General features: G+C 43.9%; 1 protein-coding gene across 1 annotated transcript in view; it reads left to right on the top strand.

Moving 5' to 3' along the window:
• The window catches only part of cpne5b (copine Vb), a 723,670-nt gene that overhangs the window by 190,496 nt on the left and 515,282 nt on the right, over window positions 1–17,892 (top strand). Inside the window, exon 7 of the mRNA XM_041195525.1 lies at window positions 1,521–1,559. Coding sequence (XP_041051459.1) covers window positions 1,521–1,559 — 39 coding nt within the window. The remainder of the gene's footprint in view (window positions 1–1,520; window positions 1,560–17,892) is intronic.

The raw sequence follows: 17,892 nt of genomic DNA, 5'->3' as shown, positions 1-17,892 counted from the left end.
AGGTGAAGAGCCCAAGCGGCCTCCGCATTTTTCAGGAAAGGCAGGATGAGGTTTCCTGAAGATTTTATTAAATTAATAAATATTTTTTTCACAATTTCATAAACATGTCACAGCTCATGAGGGGACGTGTATAAATAATTTTTATCTTTATTTAAAACTTTCAAGGTGAACTTAATCTCCCTGAGGCAGCTTCATGCCTCAGGGAGATTTCTGCGCTAGCGCAGGCCCCGGCTCTCTCTCCTCCCCCCCCGCCCGCACAGCTAGCATTGAGCGCTACCAGCCGTGCATCACACTGGGTGGGCCTTAATTGGCCTGTCCACATAAAATGGCGGCGAGCAGCCAATCGCGGGTGGCGATCGGCTCCACATGTGCACCCCCGCTCCTGACCGGCCAACCCGACAGGCAGAAAGTTCTGCCCCAAGTATTCCCAATGAAAATGATAAATCCAATTGTTCTCAAACCATTGCTTTTTTGTGTATGTATTATTGCAGTTGATTTTCGATAAGACATGGCAAATGTTCAACTGGTTCGGAAAAACCCAAACATAAGTGAGTCAGAAGAGTCTATGGAAGATGCACAGCATGGGAATCCACCTTATCCTGGTTATCCTTTCGCAGCCACTTCTTTTGAGATTGTCAACCCTGGCTGGGTGTATTCCTGGACATGACATTTCAGGCCATATTTTTGTGGAGGAGGTGGGAAGGTCAAGTCGGGAAATTTCTTGACCTGGCAGATCAGTCTCCTTTAAAAGACACCCCCCCCCCCCCCCACCACCACCATATTTATGTCCTGGGGAGGGTGGGGGTGGTAGTTCAGGGATTGTGAGATGGAGTTGGGTCTGCTACTTCTGGATGCTAGTTCAAGGTGGCAACAGAGATGGGTGGGTGGCGAGGTCAGCAGGCTAGAATGCCTGCCTCTGTTTATTGGGACACCTGCGCCATTTTAATGATAAATGTCAGGCCCTCAAACCCTCACCCTCCTCACACCCCAATGAACCCACATGCCCCCTCACATTCCCCATGCCCCCGTCCATGTCCCCTCATACCCCCATGCCACCTGCATGCTCCTTCATATTCTCCATGCCCCTTCAGTTTACCCATGCCCCCTCATACCTTACATGAACGCCCATGTTTCCTCCATAACCACTACCCAGTATCTAGTGTGAACAGACATCAAGAGCCATGTCTTTGAAATGGAGATGAAAAAATTAAACTTCTAATAATCTAATAGAGTTTTCATTCAAACACACTTCATACTAGAAAAACTCATTCAAAAATTTAAAACCCCTCAGCTGTCAATCTGTTTTTTAACTTACCACATCACTACAGAGAATCCTTTAATAACAATTTAAAAGTGTCAATCAAAATGTCAACACAGACCCCTGCTGAGATAAATGGTTCAGAAGCTTTAGATAATCAGCCAGGCATTCATAATGGGCTTGGGTGTAATAATAAACCTTGTAAATGTGAACAATGGAGTCTATTGAAGTTGAAAAACCGATGCTATTTTTTTCCCCTAAGGTACACCAGATTCTGTCAATCAAAGCAGTCGAGAAGCAGGTGGGAGCTTTTTCTTCTCTAAGTGAAAGCTGCTGAAGGTTTTTAGTCAATTTAAAAAAGAATTTGGACATTTAAATCATTTTAGAATTCTGCCCCTAAACAATGGTACTGGAATAGAACATATTTTCTATTGAAAATTGTTTTGAAAAAAGGTGTTTTAAGAATAGATGAATTGGATAGAGTGAATAAGCTCTTCTCATTCCTGACTGTTTCTGTCAAGTTCTCTGTAAAAAAGGAGTGTACGTTCAAGGCTTTATAAAGGCTCTTCCCCTTGGCCTCCCTCCAGTACTTTGTGGCATTTCTATCTGATGGGTAGTTCAAAAAAAAAACAAATCCTTCTCTTTCAACACATTCAGAAAATACTTATGGTTATGTAATATATCCATACCATTACAGCAAATTAAACAATATATGGATTGGAAGATACTAGTTCTTCTATGCTTCTCAGCATTCTTTTCTGCCCACCTGAGCCTTGACAATGCCCTTGTTGGCCTGTGTTTGTGCACCTGTTCCTTGGAGCTACTTTTGCAATTTATAATTTAAACAACTAGTTTCAGGTTGACTGATCTGGTTAGAATACTGAAGATTGAGTCTGTTAGAGGCTGGGCTGTTGCATACAATGTTCTAATTATTAATGTCTTTACGAGTTTAATATTACTCTATAAAATTGCTTAAAAACTCAGAAAATACAACATAATTCCAGAAAGCTCTCTCATTAGTGTAGTTAAATTTACTGAAATCGTCATTTTTCCTTTTCATTCAATGTTGGATTGTGATGAACCTCAAACACAAATTTTATTTGCCTCACATGTTGCACATAATGCTAAAGTTAGAACACTAACAACACTTTGCAGATAATATATTGGAAACAATGAACTATTAGTATTTAAATTGCTAAATAACTAAAGCCCTGGATTTGGATATTTTCATATTTTAATTGTTACTAAATGAGAACAATTTTTAACAGCTACCTCACAAGTGAGGTTTTTATTTGCTTTGTATTTAGTCTGGAAATAACCAGGAATTCAAGTGTAATTAATGAGCTGTACTTTGCATGTATAATGACATCATTTAACTGGAAACAATTTGCTTTTTATCACCTGGGATCATGTGGGTGACATTAGTTATATTAGTTGTGTCATTTAATATGTAGGAGTAGATTCTAGTGTTATTTAACTAAAATTATCTGGTCCATTACTGATCTGTAATTAGCAGCATGTTTGTGAGTGTTATTCAGCCCAGTGTCTGACTGAAAGCTTGTGAATCTAGTTGGTTAGCAGATTTTTCTTCTTATGAGTTGCTCACAGTTACTCAATCCCTACATTATCTTCCATCCAGGAGGGAAAGTTTGCAGCACTTCTAAGTGACTGACTGACTGACTGAAGTGTCTGTTCTGACTTTTCCTAAAAAAAATTTTACCACCTCCTTTTCTACTAGATTTGTTTTTCTACAACCAATTCCTCAAGGGCTGAATAAATTCATCCTGACTGTGATGAAGTTGCTTAGGCAATAGTTCATTCACCAATGACCATGCCATCTTGAACAGTGTGTGTGATTGGGACAGGAAAGAAACTAACATTTGTAAAATTCAGCCTCAGAATGTGGGGTGACACCTTCAAGGCCAGCATTTATTGCATATACCAATACAACCGAATAGCTTGGAAATACCTTCAGAAGCCTTTGTGGGTCACTGGAGTGACAAATTGGCCTGAATGGATAAGGACAGCAAGATTCTTTCCCTAGAGGCCATTAGTGAACCTGTTGAGTTTTTTTTTAACAAACCAACAGCTTCATGGTCTTTACTGACACTGGGTTGTGTTCAGATTCGATTTATTCAGTTTCCACTTCCATAGAGGTTATAGAGATTTGAACATCTATTTGCTGCATTATTTTCCAGACCTACCAGTTCAGTAAGATAAACATTATATAAGCTTTTTGTAGCCTGATAAATGCATGTGCACAATTCTCAATGGATTTTCAGGTGCAAAAGCAGCTTGAGAATTTAAAAACTCAGCAATTTGACTTTCCATGGATAAAGATAATCAGTTGCTTTATTGTCTTTTTTTATTTAAAGTTTTATTAAACCCATATTTACGCTATTCTCATTTAGGAGAATAAAATTAGCAGTAACTGCCTGTTGAGCAACACCGTAGTTTTAAAGTTCTCATCCTTGTTTTTAAACCTTTTCATCGGTTTTGGGCGGGTGTCATTGCACCAGCTCAGGTGAGCAAGTAGAAATGGTGGCAGATTAGCTCCCAATCATTCTATGGCAGTTAAGTGACCTGTGTGATTTTAACTACCCACCCATCCAGGTTAAGTTCACCATGGGTGTTAATTCAGCATTTCTTGAAGATATTTTTTAATGCTCAGAATTGCTTAGATGATGCTGCAAACAACACCAAAATATGTGTAACAAGCATAACAATAGTGTGAGACCAACAGAAATTGAATCTTGAAAGCTTACATTCTGTGCAGCATGAGGTCCTGCTAGAATTAAATCTGGACTCAAGTGATCAAAGCTTCAGGGTCTTAACCTGATGTCTCTATTTTAGATGGGCAGAGATTTATTTTTCAGATCAGAAACTGGCAGAGAAAGATGGGACCGGGAGATGCCATGTCCTAGCCCAATCTTCATTGACAGGTCGGCGGGCGCTCAGCTGATTTTGCTGAGCCCCCGCCTACCTGAAAATTTAAATGGAGTGGGGTGACGTCGGGAGTTCTGCCCGATGTCATCCCATGTCATTTTACACGTTGGTGAGTGGGCCCCACACCCCGCTCGCCAACCGGGAAATCCTGGCCATAAGTTCATTGGTTGTGAGAAACTGTTGTTAGGGAGTGTCATCAAGTAGCTGAGAATTAGAAAAGCACATTCTTTTTAAAAGAAGGGGCTACTTACATTTTAAGTAAGAAACACAAGCAATAGGGAAATAAAGTTAAGTCAGGTCCAGGTAAAATAAAGTTACATAAGTCAACCAAAGTAAAATAAAATTAATGCAATGGAAGTAAATTGAAGCTGTGGCTAGACAGCTTGGTCATGTGGAATGTGTGTATTGTAATATGTGGGAAGTTGTGGACACTACCAGTGTCCTAGACAAAAACATGTGCAAGAAGTGTCACCAGCTGCAGAAGCTTGAGCTCCAGGACTCAGAGCTCGAGCAACGACTGGAGTCACTGTGGCTCATCCGCAAGGCTGAAAGCTATGTGGATAGCACATTCAGCGAGGTGGTCACACTGCAGCTTAGGACCCAAAATTGGCTCAATGACAGGAAACTAACGGTGATGGTTGATAGATGCTTTTGCTAATGGAAAGCATTTCCAGCAGTGTTCCACAGAGCTCAATGTTGGGGTCCTTGCTGTTTGTTGTTTATATTAATTATTTAGACTTAAATATGGGAGGCATGATTGGGAAATTTGCAGATGACACAAAAATTGGCCATGTAGTTGATAGAGAAGAGGATGGCTGTCGACCCCAGAGTGATATCAATGGTTTGGTTGAGTAGGCAGAGAAGTGGCAAATGGAATTCAATCGGGAAAAGTGTGAGGGCAAACAAAGCAAGGGGATACTCAATAAACGGGAATTTATCGAATGGACTGACGAAGTGAAGACCTTGGAGTGCATGTCCACAGGTCCTTGAAGGTAGCAGGGCAGGTGGACAATGCGGTCAAGAAAGCATATGAAATGCTTTTCTTTATTGGGCGAGGTATTGAGTACAAAAGCAAGGATGTAATGATGGAACTGCATAAAATGCTGGTTAAGCCGCAGTTGAAATTTTGTGTGCAGCCCTGGGGAAGAATTTTCGGGCAGGTGTGCCACCGATTGGCGCCCTCAATTGGGGTCGCGCCATCATTTTATGTGGGTGAGCCAATTAAGGCCCGCACAGCGTGACGTCCGCCAGAAAGCGCTATGCACTCCCTGTGCAAGTGGGGGTGGGGGGTGGGGGATTCCCTCAGCTGAGAGTGCACTCTTTCATGCATGCATGCAAAAGAGTGCACAAATCTCCCTGAGGCAAAAAGTGCTGCCTCAGGGAGATCGCCTCCAAATTTAAAAATGATAAAGGTGCACAAACAATGAGGCCATTGACAGAGTCATTTAAAGTAAATAATGGACCTGCCCACCCAGCATGACATCAAGGCAGCATTTGACCAAGTGTGGCATCAAGGAGCCCTAGCAAAACTGGAGTTAATGGGAATCAGGGGGAAAACTTTCCCCCTGGTTGGAGTCATACCTAGCACAAAGGAAGATGGTTGTGGTTGTTGGAGGTCAGTCATCTCAGCCCCAGAACATCACTGCAGGTGTTCCTCAGGTTAGTGTCCTAGGCCCAACCATTTTCAACTGCTTCAACAATAACCTTCTTTCTATCATAAGGTCAGAAGTAGGGATGTTTGTGGATGATTTCGTAATATTCAGCACCATTCGCCACTCCACAGATACTGAAGCAGACGATGACCACATGCAGCAAGACCTGGACAATATTCAGGCTTTTGCTAATAAATGGCAAGTAACATTCACGCTGCACAAGTGCCAGGCAATTACCATCTCCAACATGAGAGAATCTAACCATTGCCTCTTGACATTCAAGGGCATTACCATCGCTGAATACCCTACTATCAACATCCTGGGGATTATCATTGACCAAAAACTGAACTGGATCAGCCACATGAATACTGTGACTACAAGATCAGGTCAGAGGCTGGGAATTCTGTGCAGAGTAACTCACCTCCTGACTTTCCAAAGCCTGCCCACCATCTACAAAGCAAAAGTCAGGAGAGTGATGGAATACTCTCCTCCTGCCTGGATGAGTGCAGCATCAACAACACTCAAAAAGCTCAACACCATCCAGAATAGAGTAGCTGGCTTGACTGGCACCCTGCCCATCACTTTAAACATTCACTCCCTCCACCACCGATGCACAGTGGCAGCAGTGTGTACCATTTACCAGATGCACTGTAGCCACTCACCATGGCTCCTTTGAAAGCATCTTCCAAACCCATGACCTCTACCACCTAGAAGAACAAGGGCATCAGATGCATGGGCGCACCACCACTTGCAAGTTCCCCTCCAAGTCGCACACCATCCTGACCTGGAACTATATCGCCATTTCTTCACTATTACTGGATCAAAATCCTCCTTAACAACACTGTGGGTGTTCCAACAACACATGGACTGCAGTGGTTCAAGAAGGCCTTCTTCTCAAGGGCAATTAGGGATGGGCAATAAATGCTGCCTAGCCAGCGATGCCCACACACCATGTACGAATATATAAAAAATAACATTGCTGCAAGCCTCTCGACTACATCTCACAGGTTGTGCAAACTACTAGTTATTGAACCATGGCAGTCAGATCACCTAAGCACAGTATACTACAGTCATTGGCACACCTCCCTCTTTCTTGCCAAGATGAAGTGGCACTTGCATGCTCTTAAATACCACGGAGAAGATGACACTTGCCATCATTGGAGAGGCCATTGTTCAGGCTATGGCCAACAATCTAATCCTCTTCCTCACAACTGACTTCCCCTTCACCCCGCAATCGCTTTTGATTTATAAGCTACAAATGGTATAAGCATTGCACCTCTTGCTTTCTCTCCTCCCTTGCCAGAACCTTACCCTCTGCCTCTTTTCCTTCAGATACCGAGGAACTGCCACCTGTCCAACCAGTTGTGGAACAACAAGAATATAGTGCTGAAGAAAAAACAACATTGCTCAATCTCACACACTTAACCACCAGCTCAGATACTCATTCTGTGCTTAATTTAGAGATTAGGCAGTATCTGCACGTGATGAGACACCAGGCATGAGTGGGCTGTAGTCAGGGCAAGGGTAGTGCAGATTCCAGCTCGATAGAGAGCAAGATTCTGCATGATCTCTGCTTTGGAGGACTTGGATGAGCACTTTGATGGGGTGGGTTATAGAAGAAGGCTGATGGATATGCACAAGGAAATACCTGGTGCATTGGGAGGCCTGCCATAAAGCTTGTGTGCAACATTGAGGAGCCCAGCACCAATCTTGCTTAGGGCTTTACAGAAAGCTCAGAGTATATCCTTTTCAACATAGAAGTGGTGGCCAACTCTATTAGCACACGTGGACCCAAGCAAGATGCAGCATATGATGGTTGATACCTCAGCTGAAACCACTTTGCGGCTGGTGAAGTGGAAGCTCTGACTCCTGTTGTGCAAGGGCCAGACTGCAGGCCCAGGCTGCTGGGATCATGTGTTTGAAGGGAGTTGCAGGGTGTCATAGCAGTCCAGCAGCCTGTCATCCAACAGGTTATACTTTGGTTGCTAAAGCTCTGTACGGCTCGAATCAGCTGTCCTTTCTCAGGAAGACAGCATTCATCCTCCCACCAGTGCCTGAGCAGTTGCCTGCCAGCCTCCTAGCCAGTCAGCACAAGCTGGTGCTGTCTATGTCGAGATGGTGCAGTCTGCAACTAAATCATCTAGGCCCAGGACAGCGCAAGGTTGTCCTCCAAGGCTTCCTACAGTCTCTCCAATGAACATCAGCAGCCTTCCACCAGCCATGCTACAATTACTGGGGTAGCATTGCACACCAGCACTGGGACAAAGGCATGAGGAAGACAAGCACTGAGGGAGTGCCCAAGGGTGATTAGTTGACCTTTGTGTAAAATATGAAATTATTTCATAAATTTGGTTTGGAGTGTTTCTTTTCTGTTGGCTTTTATTTTTACATTGTGGCCATGAGGAGGCTGTAATGGTCAGTTATGGAGGGAGTGTAAAACACAACGCTGTTAATAAATTAGGGATTCGGATTGCATTTACTGAGATTGCAGTTGGGTGTGTTGTTGGGACTATATAGGATTCATCCCCTCTACATCTTCCTCTCCCTATTCCTACTCCTCAGCTGGTCACCTTATTGCTGGTAGCAGGAGCTGTGCCCTCATTATGGTAAGGCTGTGCAGTATGCAGTGGAAAACCACACATCTTGACACCTGCTCTCCAGACTACGTCAAGGCTACTCCAGAGTGGCCCAGGAAACAGAAGCATTGTTTCAGCACCTCCGTGGTCTGCCCTGTCACATTTCGCGTGTTAGCATGGCATTTGTGGTAGACACGCTACCCTCTTGTGCATGCATTTCATATCTGAGCTGTGTCATCAGCGGCTAACCCTTGTTATGCGGTAGGTATTTCAAATGTAAATGGCACAGCAGACTGTTGCTGAATGATGGCATCATTACTGCTGGCAGGATGCCAAGGAATTGATCTATGTGTGCCTGTAGTATTGAGGGAGTGGAATCCTTTATGGTTGTGGTATCCGCAAAGCGATGTGTGTGCCATTAGTTGTACCCTGCATCATGAGGAAACTTGCAAATCTAGTGAAGCTGCTTGTTCACTCTGCCTGATGGTCTCTGGCATGACAGAATGAAAAATCTTCAGCCTTCTTTGATTAGAGAACCTCAGTGATCCCTCTTATTCAACAGTGGGCAGCAAACTGTGAGATGGTATAAATGTCTGTAGCTCATGCCTGGAAGGAACCTCCACCAACTCATGGCCACTGGCAATGTGGTCCTCGTCCTGCTGTAAAGTTGCAGTTATGGCTGCACCAGGCAGCAGGCTTTAGTGACGATGCCCTTACTAAATCACAGACATCTTGCACACTGTTCCTTGCTTAGATTCGGTTAGAAGAATTGCTCTCTGAACACCCTGGGTGGACATGACTTACTGTTGAGAATCCTTCACCCCTTCCTCCTACCAATTCTAGCAGCTTGTCCTGCTCTTTGTGCTCTCTGTTCCTTCTCCAAGTATAGTTGTATTCCAAGATGAATGTCTATGACTGCACCATTATCTGTGAGCAACTGGTTTGCGCAGAAGTCTTGAAGTCAGAACCAAATCCTTCAGCACATGCCACACCACTCCCTGTAAACTTTAGCAACTCTAAAGAACTTTAAAAAGCAGCAAACACTTGTTCAATCATAGAAACAGCCAGTAGAAACCAATCAATAACTAACCTTTAAGTCATTGATGATCCCTTTAAATTGTACTGTTGGTGAGGGTTATGGTGGGGGAGAGGGCTGTCCTGCTGCTTATAGTGTGTTGAGCTGTGTGTCATTGAGAGGGTGTTAGCTGGAACTTTGAGCCCAAAATGATATCCACCACAAGTTGCACTAGAGGTGTGTGCTTGCTCATGTTCCACAGATGCCCTTTTGGGCCTCTAAGGGTACTTGTTAAAAAAAATGGACATTGATGGTTTCAATCGCTAACAGGTTTCAATTGCTGGCAAGTTTTGAAGACTGCATGTTAATAACAAATTTGGCTTGGCCTAAATAGCTAAGTGGTTATGGTACTGGGTTTGTAACCTCAAGAGTTCAAATCTCACAATGGCAAACAATGTAACTTCATCTGAATAAACAGATGGAAACATGTTTGTACTGGAAAGAGTTACATCAGCATGGGTGCGGTACAGAGCTCATTTTGAGCTTGGCCTAAATAGCCAAGTGGTTATGGTACTGGGCTTGTAACCCCAAGATCAAGAGTTCAATTTAAAAGATTTTAAAAGATTATCAAGAGTTCAAATCTCACAATAGCAAAACTATAAGCTTGGCCTAAATAGCCAAGTGATTATGGTATTATGCTTGGCTTAAATAGCCAAGTGGTTATGGTACTGGGTTTGTAACCCCAAGATCAAGAGTTCAAATCTCACAATGGCAAACTATTAAACAATGTAACTTCATCTGAAACAGATGGAAACAGGTTTACTCAAAAGAGTATCAAGAGTTCAAATCTCACAATGGCAAACTATGAAACAATGCAACTTCATCTGGAAACAGATGGAAACGTGTTTGTACTCGAAAGAGTTACAACTGGGTGTGAAATAAGCCATCAGATGCAATCACTTTGGACAACGGACACTAGCTGAGAAGGAAACACTCCCAGCCATAATCTAAACCATGGACCTGGAATCAATGTGCTAAGACCATGTTTTTTTGTCGCCCGGATCCGACTTCTGTACACTGCCGCGGAGTGTCTAGTGAAGGTTAACGGGTCCCTGACGGCGCCCCTTCACTTTGGGAGAGGGGTACGTCAGGGCTGCCCCCTGTCTGGCCAGTTGTATTCTATTTGCGTGGAGCCTTTCCTGCGCCTCTTGCGGAGGAGGTTGTCGGGATTGGTTCTGCGCGGGCCGGGCATCGGGGTGGTCCTTTCGGCTTACGCCGATGACGTGCTCCTTATGTTTAGTGACCCGGCTGACCTGCGGAGGATGCGCGAGTGCCAGGAGGTCTACTCTGCCGCTTCTTCTGCCAGGATCAACTGGGGTAAGTGTTCTGGACTCCTGGTCGGTCAGCGGCAGATGGATCCCCTACCCGAGGAGCTCAGGCCTTTCACCTGGAGCAGGACCAGCCTCCTCTACCTGGGGGTCCATCTCTGCCCCGCTGAGGAATCCTGGCCGGCAAACTGGCAGGAACTGGAGACGAAAGTCACCGCTCGCCTGCGGCGCTGGACAGGACTGTTCCGAGTGCTATCTTACCGGGGTCGAGTTCTGGTCATAAACCAGCTGATCGCCGCCATGTTGTGGTATCGGCTGGTCACTTTGACCCCTCCCCCGGACTTTGTCACAAGAATCCAGAGATTGTTAGTCGACTTCTTCTGGGACAAAAGATTGCACTGGGTCGCTGCCGAGGTTCTGAGTCTCCCGCTTAGGGAGGGTGGTCAGGCGCTAGTGTGCCTACGCACACAGGTGGCGACTTTCCGCCTTCAGACCCTGCAGCGATACCTCTACGTTGAGCCTCCTCCTAGATGGTGTGCCCTGATGACGTATTTCTTCCGTCAGGTGCACGGCCTGAATCATGACGTGCAGCTCCTGTTTATAGAACAGCTGGGCCTCGGTGGCTCCTTGCAGGCGTTGCCCGTCTTTTACCAGGACCTGATCAAAGTCTGGAAAGTGGTCGCCTCGTGACGCAGCTCTCCCCCGTCAGGAGTAGCGGCTATCGTCAGAGAGCCGCTGCTCAGGAATCCGCCCCTCCGTCCTTTTCAGTGGTTGGCGGAGAGGAGGGCTGTGGCCGCAGGGGTGACCAGGATCGGGGACGTGCTGGGTGGCGGAGGACTGGGCTGGATGCTCCCGCAGGAGTTGGCGCGACGCGCGTCTGTGAGTGTCCAGGTCGCAGCCGATGCCATCCAAGACCTGAGAACGGTCGTGCTCGGACCCGACGTTATTTTGGGTCTTGAGCTGGCCCAGGTGCGCGGTGGTCTTCCGTCTGAGCGTTCCCCTGTTCGGACGGAATTCCACATTGGCCCCAAGCCCCGAACCCTCCCTCGGGTGCTGGTGCCCCGCAATATGAGCCGCCTCGGGGTCATGCCCTCTGTGCCTTTTGGCACAGCAAAGAGGGGCTTTTTGTATGGACTGCTGCTGCACACCTTCCATTTTCTCGCCCTTGTCCGTCGACCGGACACGCCCTGGCGTGCCTTGTTGCCGTCCGGCGGCGGAGGCCCTCGATGGGAGGCCCTCTACGGAGGTGTCCTCCCCCTTTCTATCGGGGACCTGGGTTGGAGGGTGTTGCATGCAGCAGTCCCTTATAATAAGAGGATGCATAGGTTCACGGACTCTCAGGACACATGCCCTTTTTGCGGTCTTGTGGAGTCCGTGGACCATGTATACATAGGGTGTTGTAGGCTGCACTCCCTTTTTAGTTATTTGAAAAACCTTTTATTGATGTTTTGTTTGCACTTCAGCCCCACGCTCCTGATCTATGGGCACCCGGTGCGGAAGGGGGTCGGGAAGGAGGAGGACCTCCTCGTGAACCTGCTCCTGGGCCTGGCCAAGTTGGCCATTAACAGGTCCAGGCAGCGGGCGATCGACGGGGGAGTCCCGCCCAATTGTTTGTCCCTCTTCCGCGGCTACGTTCGCTGCCGGATGTCCCTGGAGAAGGAGCACGCGGTGTCTGCTGGCACTCTCGAGGCCTTCCGTGCTCGGTGGGCACCGCGGGGACTGGGGTGTTTTGTTGACCCCTTTAATCACATTTTGATTTAAAGTTTGTAAGTTTCCTTTAAACTTTGTTCTTGGTTTTACAGCTGACCTGAATTAGGGGCTGTGCCTGATTTATCCCAATTTTGTTGATTTGGTTTTCATTTAAAAGATTATCAAGAGTTTAAATCTCACAATGCAAACTATGAAACAATGTAACTTCATCTGAATAGGAACAGATGGAGATGTGTTTTTACTCGATAGGGTTAATAACAAATTCATTGCCAATTAAGGCTGGAATGCCTTCCTGCTTGAGCTAATTTCCTTCATTTGTTCTCAGAATGTGGATGGAACTGGCATATAAGTGTTCATTGCTCATCCCTGGTAAACCTAGGCCCTTAAGAATAAACCAGCATAGCATGGGACTGGAGTCAGATGTGGATTAAAACAGGAAAGGTTGACAGGTTCCATTTCTTGAAGGACATTAAGTGAACTGTTTCAGCTTTTGTGACAATCTGCTAACTTTTATGGTTATTTCTAGTGTTAGCCCACAAATTAAAGTCTGCGGCACACATGTTTTCTCCATGATGCAAATTATTTTCTAAACTATGGTGTAGTTGCAAGGCAATAATACAGATGCACTTGCGTATTCAAATATATTATAGCTACACGAATCAGTTTGCAGCTTTAAATGATATTCCCATTGAAATATATACTGTTCAGGAAAACCTTCCCCGTGAAGCTAAAAGAACACAATTGTTAATTCAAAGGAGGCCATTCTTATGGAAAGTATAATGTGCCATCTGGATGTCATTCACAATTTATTTTAGCATTCATTCTCCATTTTAAAAGTTCCCATTCGAAGGTTGGTCTTTAGTAATGGAAGCTGCAATTTTTTCTTGTATTTTGGTTTGATCATAGGAATAGGATGAAAAATATTGTATTGGATGTCAAAATGCAGACTTATCCTGAGAATAGTGAGAACATGTCAATCACCTTGATGATTGTTAATCCTCAAATTTATTCTGACAGTCATTTTGGGTACATAGGGTCTTTGATGTAATGTTCACTCGAGGTCACATGCTGCCACATAGATTCTGCTGACCTTTCATAGTGGTGGAGCCAGGGGCACCAAAGATGTCTGTAACTGCATTCTTCAGTTCCACATGAACATCCTTCCCTCTGCTTTCATTCAGCCATTGTAGACAGGCCTCCGCTCAGTATGTGCCAGCTGCCACTTTAACTAGTTTTTGCCTGGCTTTTGCAGCCCTTTAGAAGTGTGAAACAATTAAAAAACAAGGAGGCTCCCCTTTGGCTCAATCTAATAATAATCCAGCTAGTAGTAGCAATATGCTGTATGTAATGGCCCAAGAGGATAACATGGCCTGACAAACAATATTTTTTATTAACAACATGTATATTAAAAATGGAAAATTAGGCCCCTGGAGTTCTAGATAAATGGAATTCTGAGACCCCTAGATGTAAATAAGGAGCTCTCTGTAATCAGTAAAGAGTAGGTTGTTTTTAACAATAAAAACAAAAGGTTCTGTTATCAAACTGATAACCTTAATAAAGGGAAAGGAAAGACTTGTACTTCCATAGCACATTTCATGACCATAGGACATCCCAAAGCATTTCAGAACCAATGAATTATTATGAAGTGTACTCACAATTGTAATGTAGCAAATGTGATAGCTAATTCACGAATGGCAAACTCCCACAATCAACAAAACAGTAGGTATGATAATGACTAGATAACTATTTTAGTTGAGGGATGATTATTGAACTCTTCTGCTCTTCACCAAATTGTGCCAGAGGGTCTATTCTGTCAACCTGACAGGATCTCGGTTTAGCGTCTCATCACCTCCAGCAGTGCGGCATTCCCTCTTTACTGGGCTGGAGTGTCAGCCCAGATATTCTGCTCAAATTTTTGGAGTTGGACTTGAACCCATTACCTCCTGATTCCAAGGGTAGAGTGCTATCTAAGTGATAGCTGGCTCCTTGCCCTGATAGGGTTAATGAAGCATACAAGGCTATTTATATTTAACAAACGGACCAGTTTCAGCTACCAGACCCTTGAAACATCACAAGGTAAGCAATTAGTTACTTTGCAGTCGCTGTGATTGTTGTTACTTAGGCAAAGATAACTGCAATTCTCCAGCTACATCATCCCACAAACATCCAAGGAGTTCAACAACTACTGAATCAGTTTCTTGATCGTGTTGGTTGAGGGAAAAGTGCTGGTCAGAGCACAAAGATAATTCGTTCTGCTTTTGGAACTTTAATTGAAGTGTATTTTGGTCTCCTTATTTAAGAGAGGATATAATTGCATTATAAGCATATTGCATTGCATTATAATTGCATTATAAGCAGTGAACACCAGGTTCACTCAACCAATTCCTGGAATGAGGGGGTTCTCTTATGAGGAAAGGTTGGCCAGGTTCAGCCAGAAATTTAGAAAAATGAGAGGTGATCTTATTGGAACATATAAAATCCTGAGGGGACTCTATAGGTGGATGCTGAAAGGAAGATTCCCCTTGTAGGAGAGACTAGAACTAGGGGGCAGGGTTTAAAAATAAGGGTCTCCCATTTAAGTTGGAGATAAGGAGAATTTTTTCCTCGCAGGGTGGTTAGTCTGTGGAATTCCCTTCCTCAAAGAATATTGGAAGCAGGTTATTGAATATTTTTAAGGCTGAGTTAAATAGACCCTTGTCTGACAAGGGAATCAAAGGGTATAGGGGTAGTCAGGAAAGTAAAGGCCACAATCAGATCAGCCGTGACCTTACCAAATGACGGAGCAGGTTCAAGGGGCCAAATAGCCTACTCCTGCTGCTAATTCATAAGTTTGTAAGTATTTAATTCACCAAATCTTCATACAAATATTAGCATACAGTTAACAATTGCTTTGAAATCATTAAGTGCGTAGATTGAGAATGGTTTTCAAATCCCACAGCAGGGCCTCTGAGCGATTAAGTACAGCTTAATTAGTAAAGTTAAATATAATTGCAATACATACCGATTTGTTAATAAAACTTTACATTGAATGGAGATAAATGTATTCTGCGGCAAAAGGAATGTGATTCCATCAAGCTTTGACATTGTTTATACCACACATAAAGGTAAATATGGGCCTGTTACATTACAGACAATTTCACATAGGATTCATGGTTTTTCTTGAGGTGTTAATGTTTCTCAAATAAATTTCAGCTTTGAGGGACAACAGCAGAGGGGTCGAAATGCCAAGTTAATGCAGTCAAAAATGGATGTGGATAGTGCATAATTTTATCTTCAGGGAACAGCACTATTCAGAACCTCATTTAGAAAAAACCCCAGTGTACGTTCTTTTTCTTTGCCGTTACAAATTGAAACAAAGAACAAGAGCATGTGGATTATTTACATTGGGCATAACATGACCAACTAATTGCTTAGAACCCTTCCGTGATATTTTGAATATTATTTGTTTCATGAGCCAATATGAAATTATGTCGAAATGGTGTGTAAACCTAGTTTACTGCCATTGCACACCACCTCTTAGGTCGCAGGCTGGGTGATGCTTTTTGCATTGTTTACCAAGTGCTGTTAGATACTAGAACCATATACATCAGTGGTGTTGGCACTGGTAGGCTGAATGGATAGTTAATTCACAAAAATTATTTTGTACTTTTTGACATGCCAAGGGTCACTTGTTTAAAACTGTAACTAATAAAAGCTTAATTGCACAGTTAATTGCAGTGGGATGTGTGAGCTGAGCAAAATTTAGGAGTAATAAACAGAGCGCTGACTGGGAAATCTGGTAATACAGTGAGTTAGACCATTTTACCTATGGGGCTCCCCAGGTTCAAATCCAGCCCAATCTAATTGGTTGAAAGATTTTTTTATCTATCTGTAAGGATCCTACATGGAATGTGCTTAGACAGCCTTAATCTAGTTTCCAGTTTACACGGGGCCACCAAATATAATTAGCAGTCTCACTTAAAGAGACAGCAGTCTTACTTGGCTGATTATAGCATGGGGGTGACCTAAGGCCAGGGTTGAGACACATTTTTGGGATATTGTAGAAGGAGCTTTGCTCTACATCCAACCATGCTAGTAATTTAAGTATGCTTGATGGTGACTCTGAAGGCTTGAGTCCTAACATCTCCTGCTTTTCTGAGCTTCTGACAATCACAAAAAGAGAAAAATGGCACTGAGGGCTAAACTTATTAATTAAACATTCTGACTTATTGTAATGACTTGATGTACTGGGCAGGTTTCTACTTGAAACAGATAACTTTATTACAGGGAGCTTTTCAGAAGCTACATGCTTGAACCAGGTCCTCGACTGGAAAGCCATGCCAACATCTCTCCCCCCGCAACGGATTACCCGCATTTCGGGCTCATTGGCTTGAAACAGATAACTTTAATACAGAGAGCTTTTCAGAAGCTACATGCTTGAACAGGTGCTCAACTAGAATGCCACGCCCCTCTGGATTACCTGTGCTTAGGGCTCATTGGTCAGAATCAAAGAACAATCACATGACCCCTAATAGGCAGTAGGAAAGGCTATACCTTCAATTATTACACTTATACACAGACCAAGCTGAACCTTTAAATTATATAACTTACATAGCATTTACAGCATTGAAACATTTAGCTCAACAAGCCGATGCCAATGTTTATGTGCCATAAGGCCCTCCTCCCACTCTCCCCCAACAACATATCCTTTCATTTTTTTCATCCTGCAAGAACTTAGCTAACTTCCCTTTGAGTTCATCTATGCTCACCTCAACTACTCCATGTGGTAGCAAATTACACAAAGGAAATTCATATTGTTTTTCTTTTAGCCACTTCTTTGAGTTTGAATGTACAATTCTTGTGTGTGCAGTCAGCCCAAACACATGAAGTATTTTGGAATCCTGGAGGGATCTTAACTTCTGGGTTCCACTAGTGGAACTAGTAGATGAGGTGAGAGAACTATTGGGCCCATTGATCCATCCAAGGTGTCTGTCTCTCCTAGGTGGATCCCAGACCCTGCATGGCAACTATTTGAGCTTCCACCAAACTGCAAGGGTTGATGACATTGACTCCAGAGACATTGTCTCTGGAGAAGGCCACATTCTTCCCATATAAACTTCCATGAGCATCATGCAACATGATACGACAAAGATTGGAATTGGACTCCTTCATACTCTCAACCACAGTGCTGAAATTTCTTGGCAGGCCTTCCGATATCTGGTATAACTGAAACGAGAGCAGAAAATGCAGGGAACACACTGCAGGTCAGGATCTGTGGAGACGGAAACATAATTTCAGATCAATGACCTTTCCTCAGAACCTAGTATAACTGCTTATTTGGGGCCAGCGATTTTTTTTTCCTCACTAGATCCCTAAAATCATTATCTGTGCCCTGTTCAATAAACCTGTGGTAGGACCACGCTCTCTC

The sequence above is a fragment of the Carcharodon carcharias genome, chromosome 9 (genome assembly GCF_017639515.1).
Source record: "Carcharodon carcharias isolate sCarCar2 chromosome 9, sCarCar2.pri, whole genome shotgun sequence".
In the NCBI taxonomy this organism is placed as follows: domain Eukaryota; kingdom Metazoa; phylum Chordata; class Chondrichthyes; order Lamniformes; family Lamnidae; genus Carcharodon; species Carcharodon carcharias.
Note: the sequence above shows the minus strand (reverse complement) of the source record. Positions and strands in the feature narration are given on the sequence as shown.